The sequence below is a fragment of the Clytia hemisphaerica genome, unplaced genomic scaffold, assembly GCF_902728285.1.
Source record: "Clytia hemisphaerica strain Z4C2 unplaced genomic scaffold, Clytia hemisphaerica genome assembly, whole genome shotgun sequence".
NCBI classification, from domain to species: domain Eukaryota; kingdom Metazoa; phylum Cnidaria; class Hydrozoa; order Leptothecata; family Clytiidae; genus Clytia; species Clytia hemisphaerica.
In genome coordinates this window covers 389,471-409,233 of record NW_027104496.1, presented here as the reverse complement: position 1 = coordinate 409,233, position 19,763 = coordinate 389,471, and the positions used below count along the sequence as shown (strand labels likewise).

The window sequence follows — 19,763 nt, the reverse complement described above, 5'->3', positions numbered from 1 at the left end:
GAATTTTTATTTTGTTGTTTAGTTTCTTGGGCTTGACGGTTCATTCATCTTTTTGGTGAGTCTATTCTGTTTTATTTTGTTTGCGCTATAAATATAGTAGAACTTTAAGGAATTTGGACGTCAACTGATTTGTCCAAGCCTTATCACCTCAAGCGCCGGATGGCTTGACTAAGCCTGGATAACTTTTCTTTTTTTTGGCTTATCCAAGGGAGAAGTAGCGAAATAAGTTCGACCTTTTCCTCCACCAATCACTTCCGTTCAAGTATGGAAATTCTTGTTACACCCGTAGTTCTTGATAACTCTTACAACTGAATTATCGAGTGTAAATCATCCCACAAACTCTTGTCGTATATTTTGTCATGCAGTTTTTTTTGACTTCAACCATTCCTGTTTGTTTTAGGAGCATGTGTTTTGGATCATATCTCTCAATACTTCCTTCGTCCTTGTTTTTAGTAAGTCCTACATTCTATTCAGGGGAGCGGTGAAAATTTTCAAGTAGAAAAAGCAATGTTTTCGTGATATGCATCATTGCAATGTCTTCGACATCACATCATGGACAGCTGATTGGTTGTAAGTGACGTAAAATCAGTCATACGTCACTTAAAACCAATCAGCTGTTGAGTCCGTGATGTAATGTTAGAAGACATTAGAATGGTAAATATCAAGGTATATTTCAATACTGAAATTGATCGAGATTGCAGGATTAGAAAAGGAGTCATCTTATTGGTCAGAATCTACACAACCCACTCTAAAATAAACCAGTTGAACTGCCTTTTTTTTGTTCGTTCTTTTTACTCCAGAAAATCAGAAAATATTGATTAAAGAAAAAAATTATGGTAATATATTAAATTATTCGGGACTATTCTGAGATGGGAAAACGCCTAGTGAAGTGGTGATGGATTGGGCTAAATACCTGAATATTATTGCGACTACATAATCATATCGTGGGTGATATCTATGAATACGGGTTTAATATGTGATTTTCTTTCGTTACAGTATTTTGCCCGTATCACTTCGGAGAGATGATTTTAAATTTGTTTGGCTTTGATGACAAGGTTGGTTGACTATCATTTTTCTATTGAATAATCTTTACATGTGACTATATAATGTAAGAAAGTTAAAACTGGTCAAAACTGTACACGTTTTTTATAAGAATATCCAAAGCTTTTGAAGCCTTCGGATGTTCTTAAATTTTTGAGTTTTAAGCCCAAAAATCTTCTTAGCATGTTCTTATTTTGGCCGGTTTCTAAGCATTTTTTGCCATTCTCCTAATAAATCGGGTGTTTTAGAGTCTGCAAAGCTGTAAAATGTTCTTAACTTGTTCTTAACATTTTCCATCGAAGCCTTATGTTCTTATATAGTTTGCTCTTATAAAAACCGTGTATCCGAAGAGGTAGATAAATCATGCAAAAAAAAATGCCTAAACTAGGAGAATCTGGCCATTTTTTGAGTCAACCAACATCATAGAACGATTACATACACTGTATAGGTTCGCTTTCTATGGGACAAATCTTGTCTTTTATCTTTCAGGTGTTCACAGGCACTGCTGTGGACGGGATGTTTGTCTTGAATATCGGTTATGTTGCCATCGCTGGTCTCCTCATCCTGTTACACGTATCTTTTCAATGATCTCTATTCCAATTTTGACACTACACTCATTTCTTTTTATAAGCATACGGTAAATTTCGGCTGAAGCTCACTATGCTTAAGTAAAGCTCAATTTTGAGCCTCGACTTATGCTTAACCTTATGCTTAAAAATTATGAAGGGGGGGGGGGTAAAATTTTCGCGCATTCTCCCCTCTCTTTAATCTTGAGAGAAATGCTCACAAAAACGAAAAGCTTATTGTAAGTTTAGATAATGTACATTCTTAAGAGACCAAGTTGTGTTATTTGTAAGAGATTAAACAAAATAAAATCACCAATTTTGTTTGTAATTCTCTTCTTCATTCTTCTGTTATTTTCTGAAGCTTTGGAAATTATGATTCTAAAAATTTCTTTGGCTTAGCCTCAAGGTATGCTTAGCATATGCTTAAATTTTCTGGAAATTTGAGCTTCAGTATGCTTATAAACGTTATGCTTATAAAAAAAATGAGTGTATTTCTGCACCTATTACGTTGTGTTTTAAGCATAATCAGTCTTTTTCTTGTAATCCCCTTCTTTAAAAATATCCAATTTAGTGATTTTCGCAAAATTTATTAAAACACGTGAAAACTCCAGAAAGACGCAATGGCGAAATGTAGTACTTGCGAAACAAGTTTCTCGGAAAAAATTTGCGCTTCGCGAAACCCATGAAAATATATACACTTAAGGTATCTAAAATTATAGAGATTCTTTTCAGGTTTTGCCAAATTGAACCCAAGTAACTAAACGAAAATCTGCAATTATGTGAGAAAACTTTCGAATTTGAAGATGCGATTACTTACGCTAATCAAATATTTTATTTTGAAATGGCAGAAGTTACATAACTTCAAAAGTCGAACATTGTATACTCAACACCGCCGTGCTTTATTGGTAATATTGTTGAAATGTTATTGCTAGCAAAATGGTTTTTGGCGAAAGAAATCTTTGTGGTTTAAAGGGAATTCAACAGGGCAATACTTTAAGGCAGAGGGTTTATCCTTTTGTGAGCTTGTTTAAGCAGTTTGGGGGAGGGGGAGTCGAATAGCATAAGATTTCCCCGGGAGGGAGTCGAATAGCATAAGATTTCCCCGGGAGGGAGTCGAATAGCATAAGATTTTTCCGGGAGGGAATCGAATAGCATAGGATTTCCCCGGGAGGGAGTCGAATAGCATAGGATTTCCCCGGGAGGGAGTCGAATAGCATAACATTTCCCGGGGGAGTCGAATAGCATAAGATTTCCCCGGGAGGGAGTCGAATAGCATAGGATTTCCCCGGGAGGGAGTCGAATAGCATAACATTTCCCGGGGGAGTCGAATAGCATAAGATTTCCCCGGGAGGGAGTCGAATAGCATAGGATTTCCCCGGGAGGGAGTCGAATAGCATAACATTTCCCGGGGGAGTCGAATAGCATAAGATTTCCCCGGGAGGGAGTCGAATAGCATAGGATTTCCCCGGGAGGGAGTCGAATAGCATAACATTTCCCGGGGGAGTCGAATAGCATAAGATTTCCCCGGGAGGGAGTCGAATAGCATAGGATTTCCCCGGGAGGGAGTCGAATAGCATAACATTTCCCGGGGGAGTCGAATAGCATAAGATTTCCCCGGGAGGGAGTCGAATAGCATAAGATTTCCCCGGGAGGGAGTCGAATAGCATAACATTTCCCGGGGGAGTCGAATAGCATAAGATTTTTCCGGGAGGGAATCGAATAGCATAGGATTTCCCCGGGAGGGAGTCGAATAGCATAGGATTTCCCCGGGAGGGAGTCGAATAGCATAACATTTCCCGGGGGAGTCGAATAGCATAAGATTTCCCCGGGAGGGAGTCGAATAGCATAGGATTTCCCCGGGAGGGAGTCGAATAGCATAACATTTCCCGGGGGAGTCGAATAGCATAAGATTTCCCCGGGAGGGAGTCGAATAGCATAGGATTTCCCGGGAGGGAGTCGAATAGCATAACATTTCCCGGGGGAGTCGAATAGCATAAGATTTCCCCGGGAGGGAGTCGAATAGCATAGGATTTCCCCGGGAGGGAGTCGAATAGCATAAACATTCCCGGGGAGTCGAATAGCATAAGATTTCCCCGGGAGGGAGTCGAATAGCATAGGATTTCCCGGGAGGGAGTCGAATAGCATAACATTTCCCGGGGGAGTCGAATAGCATAAGATTTCCCCGGGAGGGAGTCGAATAGCATAGGATTTCCCCGGGAGGGAGTCGAATAGCATAACATTTCCCGGGGGAGTCGAATAGCATAAGATTTTTCCGGGAGGGAATCGAATAGCATAAGATTTTCCCGGGGGAGGGCGAATAGCATAAGATTTTCCCGGGAGGGAGTCGAATAGCATAAGATTTTCCCGGGAGGGCGAATAGCATAAGATTTCCCCAAAAGAGTTTTCCAATTTGATCCTTAACTTAACTTACATTGAATGATTAGACACTCTTGAGATACACGTCACTGAAAAGGTTTGTTTTTTTATCTTTTTCTCTAACATTCCGAGGAACAAGACTTCGCATTGAATTTTAGTATTGGAAGTTTATCGTGGCTTGGATCACGAGATTTACGTTTGGCTACGTTTCAAGAGATTCATTCTTCTCCCATCATCGGGTAATGTGGAGGAAGGTCTATTCGTATAAATAGTGAGGAAAACATCCTCCACATTACCCGATGATGGGAGAAGAATCTCTCGAAACGTAGCCAAACGTAAATCTCGTGATCCAAGCCACGATAAACTTCCAATATGACTATCACTGGGTTGATAAACGCAAACTTATTTAGATTGAATTTTAGTTTTGATTTAAACAATGTAGAATCTTTTATAAGACTTCCCATGCTATCGTTGTTTGCAAACATCGCAAGGCTGTAAAACCTTTTTACATGTGCCGAATCTTGAATAAGACCACTTCCTTGTCCGTCATATATACATATTATTTCTCTCTCTTTGATTTAAGGTTACGGAGGACGATAGGCCTTTGTTACACTGTGCTCAAAGTAAGTAACCTGAAACTAATAAATCTCCAAAAAGATAAGCGGGAATTAGAGCAGTTGCACTAGCAATGTGAGTTCGAATCTAACTCCAGTCCACATTTATCTGGTTCACGCTGCTAGAAAATAATTTCTGGTAAACTCAATGGAAATCTTTGATTGCACCAGAGAGCATAAGAGGGAGTGTAAGCTCCAAAACCAGACCACCAAAAAGAGAAAACGAAGTTTTAGGTTTAGTCACTGGGTACGAATGTCCATAAGAGAACTAAATTGTGACTCTCAAGTCCAACCCTGCCTCTTACTGGTAATGACCCAATACCCCCTAAGAAATAAGGACAAAGAACGAGAAAAAACAACAATAAAGAACGACATACACGTTTTTTTAAAGAAATGTTTCTTAATAAGTCGGCCTTTTGAGCCTTAAATGTTTCTTACATGTTTCTAAACTTTTTGAAATAATCAGCCTATTTTTCATGCAAAGAAAAAAAAACATTTGTTTTGATTGGAAGGTTCTTAAAAAAACAAATTACTTTAACCGGATTAAATTTCGCGAGATTAAATTTCGCGAGCTAAAAAAATCGCGAAATTTTCTGGATTTAATTTCGCGAGTCAGAGGTTTGAAATATTTCGCGTGGATTTAATTTCGCGAATAAGCCAGAAAACAGATGAAAATAGCCATTTTTTTGCCATAAATGGAGACTTGGAACTAGTTTCTCCGCCAAAAATACAATTTTAAAAGTTTTGTGGTGGATTTAATTTCGCGAATCAGAAATCTCACGCATGTTCGCGAGTTTTAATTTCGCGAAAATGGCAAAAATTCGCGAAATCGCGAAATTTAATCTCGCGAAAATTAATCCGATTAAAGTAAAGAATGTTATTTTCTCATTCTCAGCCTCAGCATGTTTCTTAGATGTTTCTTAGTTTTTAGGCATCCTGAGCCTCATGTTCCTCTAGTAGTGTGTTTCTTAAAAAAAAGCGTGTATTTAGCCATCCTTAACCCAAACTTTGTTAGTGGCTACCAACCCTATCCTGGAATTGGCGCATCCACAATATGTAACGATGATTCATTCGTTGCTTTTTCAGGTCACATTATTGATGACAATAGAGATTGGAATATTCCCTTTGATCATCGGTTGGTGGCTTGACATTTGTTCATTGGTAAGTAAATTTTACAAGCGGGTTCTTAGTAGGGGGAAATTTGTTCGTTTTTTTGAGGTCGCTCGAATGTTTTAGTCAAAGCACTTGTTATACATTTTTGGAAAGCTAAGGGGTAGGGGAATCAAAATAACTTGGGTGCCAATTTTTTTTCGGACACTTTGGTGTGATTTTCGGACAAATACGACGGTGTCAGGCAAAAATCATAGGGTGAAAAATTAATGAAAATTTTAGCTTGAGAAAATAGAGACCTGTTGTATATTTTTGGAAAGCTCTCAAAAAATTAAGATTAGTGATATATTGCGAGTATAGGTGATTTCTTTACCTAACTCGAGATATTAATCCTTAAAAACAGTGTTTTTCAGTGTTTTTCAGCCAGAAACAGCTGTTTTGTCCAGTTTTTGCGCTTTCGGAAGCTCAATATCTCGAGTTGGGTACTGAAATCACCTATACTCGCAATATATCACTAATCATAATTTTTTGAGAGCTTTCCAAAAATATACAACAGGTCTCTATTTTCTCAAGCTAAAATTTTCATTAATTTTTCACCCTATGATTTTTGCCTGACACCGTCGTATTTGTCCGAAAATCACACCAAAGTGTCCGAAAAAAAATTGGCACCCAAGTTATTTTGATTCCCCTACCACTTAGCTTTCCAAAAATGTATAACAAGTGCTTTGACTAAAAAAATCGAGCGATTTTACAAATTTCCCCCAAGAGGTTCTTTCTTACAGAAATTTTATTATCAAAAAATCGTTCCTTGGAATAATCTACCAGCCGATGCCGTCAAAAAACGGTGTTCCAATTCAAGATTAACCTGGACGAAGCATGGAAAGAAAGACCGCGAAGATTTCACGCAACCAGCAACCAAACGGGATAAAAGACCTCTGATAAATCTTTGATAAACTATACATGACGACTTTTTTTTTAAGCAACCTTATTGTAGATCCTTTCGGAGAGGCAGAAATGCCTGCAAAGGGGAAATTGAATTAAATTAATAAAAATAAATTTTTGGTAAGTGACGAAATTTTTTGCCGACGAATCTTTTGACCAACTTCAGAATCTCACAGCTCACACAATCGTACGTTGAAGAGTTACGGTGTGATTTCTATTTTTCTTTAGCCTTTGTTTGCCATCACGACGAAAGATCGCAAAGACAGCTTCTTATACGCCCCTGGTAAGCAGTACAGAAAGAATTCAAATGTTTAATCATTTACTATAAAAAAGTATTAGCCTCTTTAACTCGAACCTCTATAACTGGAATGTTTTTTTAACTTTGACAAGTTTTTTTGGCCCCTTCAGTTAACAATACCCTATTCTATAACTGGAAATCCTCGAATGAATTTTTGTTCCCCGTGCATGTTCAAGTTGGAGACTCAATTGAATTTAATTCATTGGGAATCATTTTGTGGAATTGTTTTTTTACGGATAGATGAATAAGATTAGAGGCTAATCTCCTAAAGGGAACTTATGTTGGCGAAAACTAGTCTTGCTTTGGTGAGAAGCTAAATCGTAATTTTGTCAAAAGGCGTCGAAATTTGTTCCGTTATTATTCGATGAAAAATTTATTTTATTATTCTTGCACCATAGCCACAGCGACATTTCTTCATTGGTTAGTGGGCATGCTATACGTTTTCTATTTCGCCGCTTTCATCATGCTTCTTAGAGAGGTGAGCATCTTTCGTATAATATTTATTGTTAAGAATGTAGTATGAGCTATTCCAGAAAATATGTTTTCTACCTCCTAGGAGACTATCAGGTCAACCCCCTGGATTGTGCCAGATTTAAGAAACTTTGAATTTCTCGAAATAACAGCAACTAACTTCTGTTTTATCGTATGTTTACTATTGTTGAGAATGGGCTTTTCCAGAAATAGTCCGGGACTAAAGGCCGGTCTCCACTTGCGCGCGCTGCGATCGCTCTTCTTCGAGCAAAGCTTCCACGCTATTGGTCAAAAGAAAAATGAAGCAACTCCATTGGTGCGATATGACGTAATGATCGCGCGCTTGAAAAAAAAGTTGAAATACATTCAACTTTTTTTCCAAGCGCGCGCTGCGTTTTTATGACGTAATCTTTTCTCCAAGCAAAAATGATTGAAGCCAAAGTTGCGATCGCAGCGCGCGCAAGTGGAGACCGGCCTTAATAGTTCTTCTAAAATGGACTATATTTTCATATTCTTTCCGTCCAGAGGCGTACCCGCACAAAAAATCTAAGGGTCAATTAAATTTCCTCGAAGACCCAGATGAATCGCTTCAAAATGTGAGAACAATCCAGGGGAGGTCTTTGAAATTTTCCAAAAAGCTAAGGGGGTTCTATTTTAATGTGATAAATGGCAAAATAACTATTTGCAAATTTAAATGACTGGAGTGAATGATGCCGCCGGCCACTTGGTCACCTTTTGTACAATAATTAACTTTAAGTCAGATGGCTGGTTAAGTGAAAACTGCGTGGATGTGGGATGTTGCATATTTTTGCGGTCTTTATATAAGTTTTGGCGTGCCAACTTTATTTCATTTACATTGTTTATCCATAGGTTTTGAGACCAGGTGTCTTGTGGTTCTTGAGGAACATTAATGATCCACAATTCCATCCAGTCCGCGAGGTAAACACCAATAACTGTTTTGGGTTTCATATCAAAAGGACTTCATAATTTCACAGCTTTCATTCAAAATGCAAAACACAAAAAAACGTTAATGCCTTAGGAATGAAAAAACTTTTTCATAAAACAGACCGTAGTATTTTACAAAATTTCTTGGTCAAAATAAAGACCTTTGGTATTTCATGTGTAATTGTCTGGGTTTGGAGGAGATTTTTGTCATGTGAGTTAAATAAAAAGTTAAATTAAAATGAAGTTAACAAAATGTATTTTGTAAGATCTAGCACTGATATGATGGTTGTTATAAAAATTGCTGAATAAGTAAAATTTTGTCGCCTTTCTTTCACTTCAACTTACTTATGAAAGCTACTTTTAAATGAAACATTCTGAAGGTTAAATGATTTCTTGTTGTTTTTCAGATGATACAGTTGAGTGTCATGAGACACACAAGACGTGTTGCACTCTCAATGGTAAGTCCATTTCTCGAGATGAATCAACAACATTGTGGGCCTCGTTTTCAAGAGAAATCATTATTCAAACGTCATTTACACATGCAATATGTTTTCCAACAAAAACCGTTCTCAATTTTGATACAAAACTGCAAACGATTATGTCTGACGACGTTGAAGTATCGTAGCAACAAGTCTTTGAGAATGAGGTTTCCAATTATCTTATGCATTTTCGAGAAGAGTGTATTAGATTAAATACTTAGGTTTATGTAACGTTATTTTATTTCGTAGGTTGTTTTCGGGACGACAGTATTAGTTATCATTTGGTTGCCAGTTCAACTGGTTAAGCGAGTCACCAATGGTTTCATTCCCTTCAATGTCTCGCTTAGCAGGTGAGTTCAACGTTCAAACAATTTTTAATTAAAATAATGTTTTGAATGTTTTTGTTTAAGGTGAACTTTTTCAGTGAAATCGATCGAAGTCGAATTGGTCTACTTTAGGCGTACAAACTTTCGCGAGCAGAAACTTAATTTAATACATAACATAATTCGCGAATTTCGGCCCTTTTCGCGAAAGTAAATGTCTTTAAAAATTGTAGGACGCGGGCCATTCGCGAAAGTTTATGCTCGCGAAAAATTTTTGACAAAATATAAAATCTGTAAAACTTCAAACTTTGAATAAAATGTAAGAGCACTTTTAGAGCACTTTTTAGCCTGCTAAAAGACTAATAAGTCAAAGGACAAATGTTTCAAGCCAATCCAAGAAGTATTTATCCCTCTAAGCCATTTTTTCATGTGAAAATTCTCAATTTTAAGTGTTGATTCGCGAACGTTTATGCTCGCGAAAAATATTTTTCCGTTAAATTCGCTAAATTAAATGTCGTGAATTTCGCGATTTTTCATCCTCGCGAAAGTTTCTGCTCGCGAAAGTTTGTACGCCTAAAGTAAGTCAATCGTAGTCTTTAGAAAAATGAAACCAAAATGTAAATCTGCGGTCGAATTCGAAATGTATATCTTCGATCGACTTTTCGATTGATTCGACCAGCCACTTAGACGAATTGTATATTCTTTTGGGTTTTCAGCGACGCACCGATCAGCGAGATGTCCTTAGAGTTGTTATTATTGCAAGTGATCTTACCAGCATTTTTGGAGCAAGGTCATGCAAGGCGCTGGTTAAAGAGTTTCATTCAATACTGGTCAAAGGCTGTCTCATATATTCTGTAAGTTGTTTTGTGCCTTGTGCTTCATCATTATCTTATTTGGCTCTTCTGGAAAAAGATTTCACATTGGAAGGGAGAGAAATTGTTGATTTTAACCCCCCCCCCCAGTATTTCATCAATTGAATCCAGGACTGACCCCCCCCCCCACCAGAAAGCACAAATCCCCTCCCCCGGACGAGGGAGATTATGTTTAAGTACATGTTATTGCGTGCGTGATAGAGCTTTTTAAAAATTATTCTCAGAGCAACTGCCTCGTTTTGAAACCATCACCAAGCTGATTAAATTCTTTGAGTCTTTAAGTGTTACTTATATCGGATTAAATTTCGCGAGACAAAAAAGTCCAAAATTTTTCTGGATTTACTTTCGCGAGTCAGCGTTTTGAAAAATTTCGCGTAGATTTACTTTCGCGAATGAGCCTGAAAATAGCTGATAATGGCCATGTTTGCCACAAATGAAGAGTTTTGATTGGTTCCTCCACACACTCCACCGAAAAAATAATTCAAAAATTATTTACGCATTTCGCGAAAATGGTAAAAATTCGCAAAATCGCGAAATTTAATCTCTCAAAAGTTAATCCGATTAAAATAATTTTTATGAATGCCTCAGGTAATCATTAACCATAGCAATATTCTGAAAAATTGTATCTCAAGTATAACATTCAATTTGTTGTCTTATAGAGATACACGCTCATATTTGATCGGAGATATCGAAATCAAAGCTCTACCCCCTCAATCGGTAAGCTCATATTCATTTTTCAGTTTAAAATGTTTTTATGTCTGAGTTTTCATCATCTTTCGTATCGCGAATGTTGGCCCTTTTCGTGAAAGTTAGGCCTCGCAAAAAATTTAAATTCCGAAATTTGGCCGAAATCTCTAGGAAGATGAAAGAAATTAGATGAAAAAGAGCCTGATTCGCGAACTCGAATGCACGCCAAAGTTTCAAAAATTAACCCGTCAATACCTTAGTGACGTCATAAGAGGGCAATGTATTGACATAAGACAGCCAAATTTCAGCATATTTTAATTAGTATTGGAAAGGGAGGGCCAAAAGGGGACCTTATACAGACGTCGTATTACAATGTTTTAAACCAACTTGTTTATAGCCGCATAAAATTTAAATGTTCTTTTTACCACAGATCATTCACGTTGATAATAACGGTAAATGGCAGCGAGGTCCCCCGCCCCGTGGAACGCCCCTGGAAAATCAAATGGAGGGTGTTGGTTCGCCCACTGTCAGGGCGTATTCGAGAAGCAAATATTTTAAAGCTAAGGTATGAGATTGTTTAGTTTTTAATATCCCTTCTATAATTTCATTTTCAGCAAGTTTGCTCTCTCATTTTTAATTTAAGTTTTTTACGTATGTGCTCTCTTCCAGTACCTAATAATCGTTCCTCACGAAAGGGTTTTTGAGAAAGTGTCTTTTAAAGTTCTCTCTTTTTTTCTAATAAATGATTTCCAACTCGATTCGTGCCCTTGATTTTTTCTTGAAAGTTTAAAGAATCAAATTCTATAAATTCTATAAATTTAAAGCTCAATCTACCACGAAAAAGTTTGCCACTGATCTATTTTTTGTTTAGATGATGGTTTTCACGGGTTTGGTGGTGGCAACGTTCGTTCTGACTTCCTTCTCCATACTCACTGTACCAGGTAAAAAAGCGAGAGCGTTTTCTCCGCTTGAATATGGGGGGGGGGGTGGTGGAGGATATAACATTTTTTGGAAATTTACCCCCCAGACATTGTGACTTTTGACCCCCGGACAGCAGGTCTAAACCCCCGGACAAGCATCAGTTGACCCCTGGACATTCAAAATTAGCCTCAAGCAAAGCAAAATTACCCCCAAACAGAGCAAGTTTACCCCCGAACAAGGTAAATTTTGTAAACTTTTCACTGCGAAATAAAATGAAATCTGGAAAATGTGTGAAATCTTATAGTAGATCTTGAAATTAAAAGCTTTGGAAAGAAATTTTTGGAGGCACCGAAAGATAAGGGGAGCAAAAACGTGGCCCTGATTACTAATTTTAGCGCCCCTTTGCTTTTTTACACTTAGAATTACGCCTTAGAATTACTTTAGGCGTACAAACTTTCGCGAGCAGAAACTTTCACGAGGACGAAAAACCGCGAAATTCACGACATTTACTTTCGCGAATTTAACGGAAAAATATTTTTCGGGAGCATAAACTTTTGCGAATCAAGACGTAAAATTGATAATTTTCACATGAAAAAGTGGCTTAGAGGGACAAATACTTCTTGGATTGGCTTGAAACATTTGTCCTTTGACTTATTAGTCTTTTAGCAGGCTAAAAAGTGCCATAAAAGTTACATTTTATTCAAAGTTTGAAGTTATAAAGATTTTCTATTTCGTCAAGAATTTTTTGCGAGCATAAACTTTCGCGAATGGCCCTTCCTAGAATTTTTAAAGACATTTATTTTCGCGAAAAGGGCCGAAATTCGCGAAAATGGCAAAAATTTCTGCTCGCGAAAGCTTGTACGCCTAAAGTAGTAGTTTTCAGCTAAAAAACAGATAAAATCCCTCAAAATTTCCGTGCTTGCTTTGTTCGCATAAGTAGTTTCACAAACATATTTCTCTTTGATAGGGGCGCCAAAATCCCCAACTTTCGAAAGTTGCCTCCTCAGTTTGCCCAATTTTAGTCGACCCAACACGCTACTGGTGGTAGATAAGCTAAAATGACTACCTCTTTTCTTTTTCTTAGTATACATTGGTCGAAAAGTTTTGTCTTTTGTGTTCGGAAATGCCGTCATTCACGAGCTGTACACTTCGGCTGCTGGGTTCTATTTATTATGGCTTTTCATGAGAATGTTGTCCGCCGTTTCTGCATGGTATCCTGCAGGACTGGAAGCGCTCTACACAAAAGTCAAGAATTTCGCTACAATGGTAAGCATGTTTAAAGACTTATTTCTTGGCTGAAGAAATGAAGCTACTTTGGTACCTACCCAGAGTTCCGGATAATTTTTCCTTTGTAAAGTGACAAAAGGATAGGTTTCCGGGGATGAGAAAGTTTAGCCGTCCTACGGTTGTAGTTTGTGCCCTCCATCGTCGAATTTCATCTTTCCAAAAACTTTAACCAAGATCCTTAACAATGGCGAGTTTATGTTTTCCTGCAACGGAGACAGTAAGCTTCTAATTTGTCTATAACCTGACTGACTGAGGACGATGACAAATCAACACTTTAGCGTCCTCAATTTTGCGGGTCAATACTGCGGACTGTTCCAAATCGTTTCATTCATTCCGCTGTTTTCAAAAGTGCAAATACATAAACTCGCTAATGTCGATAAGTTTTCTCAAAAGAAACATATTTCATGAACTTCGAAAAGTTTTAACATTCGAGCATCCCACAAGTTAACAGATATTCTGAACCTAGATATATTTAGGAAGGCTAACGTTCTAGCATATAGAAGGGCACTATTACTTATTACACAATTTTCATTGATTGTTTTTTCTAGGTGTTGAAGATAATAGTGGCTTCGATTGCTGTGCTGTTGGTCATTCCCTTATTCCTGGGAATCCTCTTTGAATTTGTAGTGGTGATTCCTTTACGTGTACCTCTCGACCAAACTGCTCTCTTGTATATATGGCAGGTGAGTGTACTTGCGGTGATTCCCTTGTCTCTCAAAATTCTCTTCTCCCGTTGATACTACAGTGTTAAAAGTTACGGTAGAATTTTCGAATAAATTAACGGGAAAGGGGGACCTAATTGGGTTGGAAATCGTACTTCTGAGTACCTCCCCCCAAAATGAGGTAATTAGTCTGAAACGTCATTCAAAAATTAATAAACCAGGGAGAGGGGCAAATCAGGTCTAGAGGGGGATCGAAAAAATATCAAGCGCTTAATTATTAACGCTCTCCGTTTATTAGGAACCTAAGAGTAAGGAAGGCAGACCAGTTCAGAATGTAATTGTTTTGTTTATTTGTGACTTTCTCAAGGATTGGGCGTTAGGAGTATTACATTTGAAGATTTTATGTGCTTTGATCATGGTCGGTCCTGATTGGTGGTTGCGTGATGCAATAGATAGGGTGAGTTGTGTTTTACACTTTACTGTCTTAACCATTGAGTTTGAAGCCTCGAAGGGGCTAGAGAGGAATCTCCAACTTCTGTCAAGCAAGAAAAAGCGAAGCCTTATGTTTGCCCAGCATTAAGAAATTTTGTTTGAAAAACACAAGGGTCATGTGTTCTGGGAAATAAATGGCTTCATTTCCCATCCAGGAGTTCAGATTTAGCCCCTTCGGGGCTTTGAACCCTTTCAGTTGCTTGGGGGATGTAAATCAAGATTTTCAAAATGAAATTGGTAGTCGACAATTTGAGATTTAGCAACGAGATGGAATGCATTGAATTCGAAGTTGAAATGGGCCCTTTCATATAAAAAAAACCGCACATAGGACGTTGAAGATGTATACCACTTTTTTGATAAGCAACCGAGTTGCTAAGGGTCTAGCCCTGAAAATGGCCAAAATATTAAGCAATTTGACCTTAGCAAACCTAGCCCTGAAACTGAGCTTGGGACGGGGAAGCAACCAAAAATACCTAAAGAGGCATTGTTTGGCATTAAAATTTGTACCGATGGTATTTGAATATACCTATTTTATTATTTGGTATTTTAGACATAAAATGAGATGAAATCCAAAATTTTTGAAGTTCCCAGGCATTTTTGGGTCAAAATCCATAACATAAGCAACTTTTTGCTGAAATCAGGAAAATCCTTAGCAACTTAAGCCCTACAGTAAGCTAAAAATTGGGACTGCTTATATAAAAATGTATTTTGTCCAGGGATATTTAAAAAAGAATGTGAAAAACTGCCGTGTGTTGATGTGATGCTTGTCGATAAGAAATAACATATCCTTCAACTCAATATAATATCATGTTGGCTTTCATTTTCAGGCATATCGAAATGGGTTTGCGAATCTTGATTTAATGTTTATCCTACAAAAGATCGTGTATCCTGTAACCGTCTCCTTGTTGTTGGCAATTACTGCGCCTTATGTCGCCGTTGCCGGTGTTATGCCGTTGCTCGGTAAGCTCGAGATTCTATTGTTCTTTTCAAATACTAACTCAAGGGAACTTATACTGGTTTTGTCTTTTTTCAAGGTAGCTGTACCGCAGTATTATCCAAGTTTTTGTCGGACGCGTTTGAATGATCGTTTAGAAAACATTTGGATTGGTATAGTTAATTACGGTACTAGGCTTATAATAATATACTTACCCAAGACAGTTTTAGCCGCAAAACCCCTGTTTTTCATTCTCTTCTACTTTAAATGATTCCAGGTTTCGAGAAGTCGACAATCGTGTTATGTTTACATCGCGTGTATCCTTTGTTGATGTTGTCTATTTCCGTCATTGGAGTTCTACTCTTCCAAGGGAAACAATTCAAAGCACTGTATGAGAAAATACGGAACGAAAAGTAAGACAATATTTCACAGGGGGGTTGGTAGTAAAATCTCAGACATTATGACGTTTACTACGGTGGCGGTGTGACGAAGAATGGAGAAAAAAAATTTACTACCCAGGGTAGTGAAATACTAAAATGGGTGGTACCCAATGAAGTATAAGTCCGAACACTGCATGAAATATAAGTCTTTCCGGTTTCTTGTCCTTAAAAACTTAATATTTTCGAACGTACGATTGCGGAAATATCGATTTTTCTTACAGTTTTTTTTCTTTAAGTTCTTGAAAAAAAGATTACCTTTAAATATTTCTTGCTTCGAAAGGGTGGATAGTTCCTTTTGTTGTTTTTCATTAAAAATCTAAAAAATTTCATGTTTCTAGATTGACTGCCTTGCCCAAAAACTTTTACTACCAGGGTAGTAAAATACCTCTTCCAAGAGTCTGGGTGGTAGTAAGAATCCTTTTACTACTCATATGTCTAAGATTTTACTACCGACCCCCCCCCCCCTGTACTTCAACCTGAATAATTATTTGAGAGATTAGATTTCGCGTGCCGTTTGTCAATCATCTTTTGGCAAAATTAGCACCAGTCAGTCTAAAATGAGTGGGAAGTAGCACTGATAATGGCAATATACTTCAAATTAGCATAGATTTTTCAAACATGTAAAACAAGGATAGTAAAAGTGCTGATTTACTGTCGTCCTTAGTCATTCAGGATGTAGCCAAATTATAACCTTGCCGTCTCCATCGCGGAAAAATACACATACATAAAATCGGTATTATAAGTATAAGGCAGATGGATGAATTAGAGTTAGATTCATTGACCAAAAATGGATTTAAATTAATCTCGTGTAATCTTATGTTTAGGTACCTGATAGGAAAGGTTCTCGTGAATTATGAACCTCGGAAAACGAAGTCAATTACAAGTAGCAGTGCAGCAGCAACAGAGACCCAGTGAAAAGTGAAATATGCATTTTGTTGACATGGTCTGGATGAAGATCAATATGTTGTTGAAATTTCGATGGTTAGGTGGACCCAATGGAGATAATAAAAGAAGGAGATAAAGATCAGTTTCGATTGGCGGAGGATGTAAATCGCGTCATCTGATTGGTCAGGAATGAAAAGAGAAGCTTTTGGATTGGTGGAGATCGAAAAGTTGAGTCAACTGATGTCGTCGAGTATGGGCTGTACAAGGACAATATTTGAAAGACAAAAAAAGTATGCTAGATAGATTTCGTACCAATCTATTTCGGTTAAAAGAGAAACACTTAAATTCTTTCATATCATAAAGTTGTTTTATGGACTTGTTTTGCGATAACATGAAAACTAAAATGATGTTGTTTCCGAGCCTGTTGTGCGAAAGATAAAAGTTATAATTTTTAGGTAAAAAATAGGCTGATTCCCAATTTTAGTCCACCTGAAAATTTAAAACTTAGGCGAAAATAAAAAAATGTAGTGTACCCGGTATGCGAGTGAAGGAAAAAAGCTCTCATGCAGTCGGCCGGAAAAAAAATTTTTGCTATTTTTTATAACTTAAGATCATTGAAATATAACTTTAAATAAAACTTTTATGTACAAACAGTATGAAGTAAGCCCTGGATACCAATGTATCAACTATTAACGAACAAAAATTTATTTACAAGCGGGAATATCTAACCAAACGACGTTTGATAGCTTGAACGGTCAACTTGATTTTCTTTATGATGAACCATATAGATGAACCCATAATGCGGCCGGGTCAGAAACAAAATTTTCACCCGGCCGGTTTCCGGAAACAACATTTTTTTTATTTTCGCCTTATTAAAATGTTTTTACCAATATTATTTAGAGCTTACACGAACTTTGTTTTTGCAAAAAGTTTTAGAATTAGATCCAGCCATACTTTTCTGGAAGCTCATAATTTTGAGTTGATTAAATAGTGTAAATTAGATCTTTGCGATATTAATGGGTAGCTGTTTTTATTAAGCTCTTTTAAGCTCATCTAATTTAGTTTTTAAAATCAAAATCTCGGTAAAATTTCAAAGAAATTCAAATTCAAATTTTCAACTACACATACTTTTACCTTAAAATATTCTTATAAAATTATTCTTATGAAAAATGTGTAAGTACAACAATTCAAAGTTTAAGACATATAGTTAAACTGGATGAATAGATTAATGTCCATAAATCACACTATTTTGCGTCCACGTTCTTACTTAAACGATGCTATCGTCCGTTTAGAGGGACAATATATATGCGTCAGGGTAGTTTACGGGAAAAAATAGTAGCGGTAGAGTTTGGAATAAGTAGAATTTTTAAAGATATTTAAATCGTTTCTGCTCGCGGAAGTTTGTACGCCTAAAATAATCAAAACTTTCTTGCTATAATCTTCTCCATAGAAAAAACGTTTTGCTAGGAACAAACATTATGGATCATATAATTTTTACTACGTACCTAATTCATTAACCTTTCCAGCGCGCAACTTTTTAAATTTTCACGCTGTCAGCGCGCAACATTTTTTCAGAAAATAGACATGTTCAGTTATTTGATCATAACTCAAGAACTAGGAATCTTTAGAAAAAAAGTAAGGTATCCCTGAAAAGCTACATAAATTCTACAACTTTTAGACCAAGTACCAATCCAAATAAAATATTCCAACAAAAATGGTAGCATCACGTAAACCATAGTTTTTTTTCACGTTTTGCGGTAATGTCACTTTTTTTGCATTTTTCACTTCTAGAGCAAAAAAAGTGGGGGGAAGTTAATTAAAAAATCTGTCTTTGGCTATTTATCAATCTATACATCATTTTGAAGTAATATACCAAAAATCAGCATCCAGAAAAATCTGTATGTGTCACACCAGCCTCCCAAATATCGGTCACTTTTGCCAAAAATCACGATTTTCGGCTAAAAAAATCCAATATATACAATTTTGAAGTATTTTGATGATAATGTGTTTCCAGAAGCAGCTACAACATCAAAAATGGTGTAAAAGTATTCCCCAACTATCTAAACAACACTTTCAGTCAGTATTCTTAGCTCCTGAAGCTTTTGAAGGGTATCGGCTACCGTGAAACTAGATGGCATAGTCGGCGACAGTTGCAAAGTTTCCAAAAACTGTAAGCCTTTTGAGGCAAACTCATTGCTATCAAATCTGGTCTCTCTTGCCCATAAGGAATGCTAAATGTCATCATAATAATTCCATGTGGCTGTTATGTGGTTCCTGCCATCATTTTGATCCATATAAGCTGTAATCAGGACATCGTTATGAGCCAAGAATTTCGGGGATCGATCGACCGTTGCTGGTGGAGCGGAAGAAGTAGTGCAATTCAACATAAATCCAGGCTTTTCAATTTCTTTGGTGCTCCTTTGAAATAAATGAGGTGTAGAAAACACTTTTGCATTGAATTTGTCCACTTTCCATGCTCCAACCTGAATAAAAAGTAAAAAGCACTGTAAGTTTGGGTCGACTCCGATGGTTTGTCGAGAAAAGTGGTCAAAATGACAAATAAATGGAATTTTTATGCTCAAAATAAAACACAAAATATAAGATATACTTACTGGATGTTTTGCCATTATAAAAACAATGTTTCCATGAAGAAAAGTGGCCTAAACCAGTCAAAAAATCCAAGAACTTTAGCAGTAAGTTTGAAAAACCCATTTCTTGGTTGCCATCTTGATTCAGTGTTTTTCTCTACCTTGTCTACCATTTCTATTTTTGAAAAATGTTGCGTCATACCAAAACAAACCCCGATTGTTTCTTATCGGAAATTTCACGCTGATTCCGATTTTTTAATCGGTTTTACCGTACCTCTGACGGTTGGGGCGTAATCCGACCAAATATAAAGGTCACCTTAAAAACGTATCAGATACGTCTTTCGGAACGTATGGCGAACGTATCAGATACGTCTTTCGGGGCGGAAAGGTTAAAACACATCTTTTTTCGTTACAAATTAGAATTTTGGAACTCTAGGAAACATCCATTTAATTACCGAGTGGGGAGAGAATCATGTCAAAAACTACCAGCGTGATTAACTACTGAAATTTCTAGCATCTACTCTCGGGTACCTAATAGCCGGGGGGTTTGGAATAAGCGGGGGGGGGGGTTGGAAAAAATTTCAAAACTTAATAAGCGGGGGGCGGGTTGGAATAAAAATGTCCTGGGTGGAAAACTTTTGAAAAGGAGGCTAATACAGCAGAATTAGGACAAAAGAGGGAACTTTCAGAAACATTTTCCCAAAAATCAATAAGCGCGGGGGGGGGGTGTTGGAATAAGAATGTCCTGGGTCGAAAAATTAATTAGCGGGGAGGGGGGGACAGCTATTAGGTACCCGAGAGTAATGGAATTTTTGTCTCAACCCGTGAAA

General features: G+C 37.2%; 1 protein-coding gene and 1 long non-coding RNA gene across 2 annotated transcripts in view; one reads left to right on the top strand and one right to left on the bottom strand.

Annotated features, from left to right (window-relative positions):
* LOC136821669 (E3 ubiquitin-protein ligase MARCHF6-like) overlaps positions 1 to 17,589 on the top strand; it is a 48,964-nt gene extending 31,375 nt beyond the window's left edge. Inside the window, exons 10-32 of the mRNA XM_067077882.1 lie at positions 23 to 55; positions 401 to 452; positions 997 to 1,055; positions 1,531 to 1,614; positions 4,052 to 4,080; positions 4,567 to 4,606; positions 5,684 to 5,758; positions 6,878 to 6,932; positions 7,346 to 7,425; positions 8,289 to 8,357; positions 8,771 to 8,821; positions 9,092 to 9,192; positions 9,882 to 10,019; positions 10,697 to 10,754; positions 11,155 to 11,289; positions 11,596 to 11,665; positions 12,730 to 12,911; positions 13,481 to 13,615; positions 13,962 to 14,051; positions 14,914 to 15,046; positions 15,298 to 15,433; positions 16,285 to 16,869; positions 17,337 to 17,589. Of these exons, the coding sequence (XP_066933983.1) occupies positions 23 to 55; positions 401 to 452; positions 997 to 1,055; positions 1,531 to 1,614; positions 4,052 to 4,080; positions 4,567 to 4,606; positions 5,684 to 5,758; positions 6,878 to 6,932; positions 7,346 to 7,425; positions 8,289 to 8,357; positions 8,771 to 8,821; positions 9,092 to 9,192; positions 9,882 to 10,019; positions 10,697 to 10,754; positions 11,155 to 11,289; positions 11,596 to 11,665; positions 12,730 to 12,911; positions 13,481 to 13,615; positions 13,962 to 14,051; positions 14,914 to 15,046; positions 15,298 to 15,433; positions 16,285 to 16,375 (1,896 nt within the window). The 3' untranslated portion in view covers positions 16,376 to 16,869; positions 17,337 to 17,589. The remainder of the gene's footprint in view (positions 1 to 22; positions 56 to 400; positions 453 to 996; positions 1,056 to 1,530; positions 1,615 to 4,051; positions 4,081 to 4,566; positions 4,607 to 5,683; positions 5,759 to 6,877; positions 6,933 to 7,345; positions 7,426 to 8,288; positions 8,358 to 8,770; positions 8,822 to 9,091; positions 9,193 to 9,881; positions 10,020 to 10,696; positions 10,755 to 11,154; positions 11,290 to 11,595; positions 11,666 to 12,729; positions 12,912 to 13,480; positions 13,616 to 13,961; positions 14,052 to 14,913; positions 15,047 to 15,297; positions 15,434 to 16,284; positions 16,870 to 17,336) is intronic.
* A 384-nt stretch (positions 17,590 to 17,973) lies between these two features.
* On the bottom strand, positions 17,974 to 19,091 carry LOC136821668 (uncharacterized). The gene is made up of 2 exons (XR_010848786.1): positions 18,958 to 19,091; positions 17,974 to 18,828 (listed from the first exon to the last, which is right to left on the bottom strand). It is a non-coding gene; the product is annotated as an uncharacterized lncRNA (long non-coding RNA).
* Positions 19,092 to 19,763: the final 672 nt, after the last annotated feature.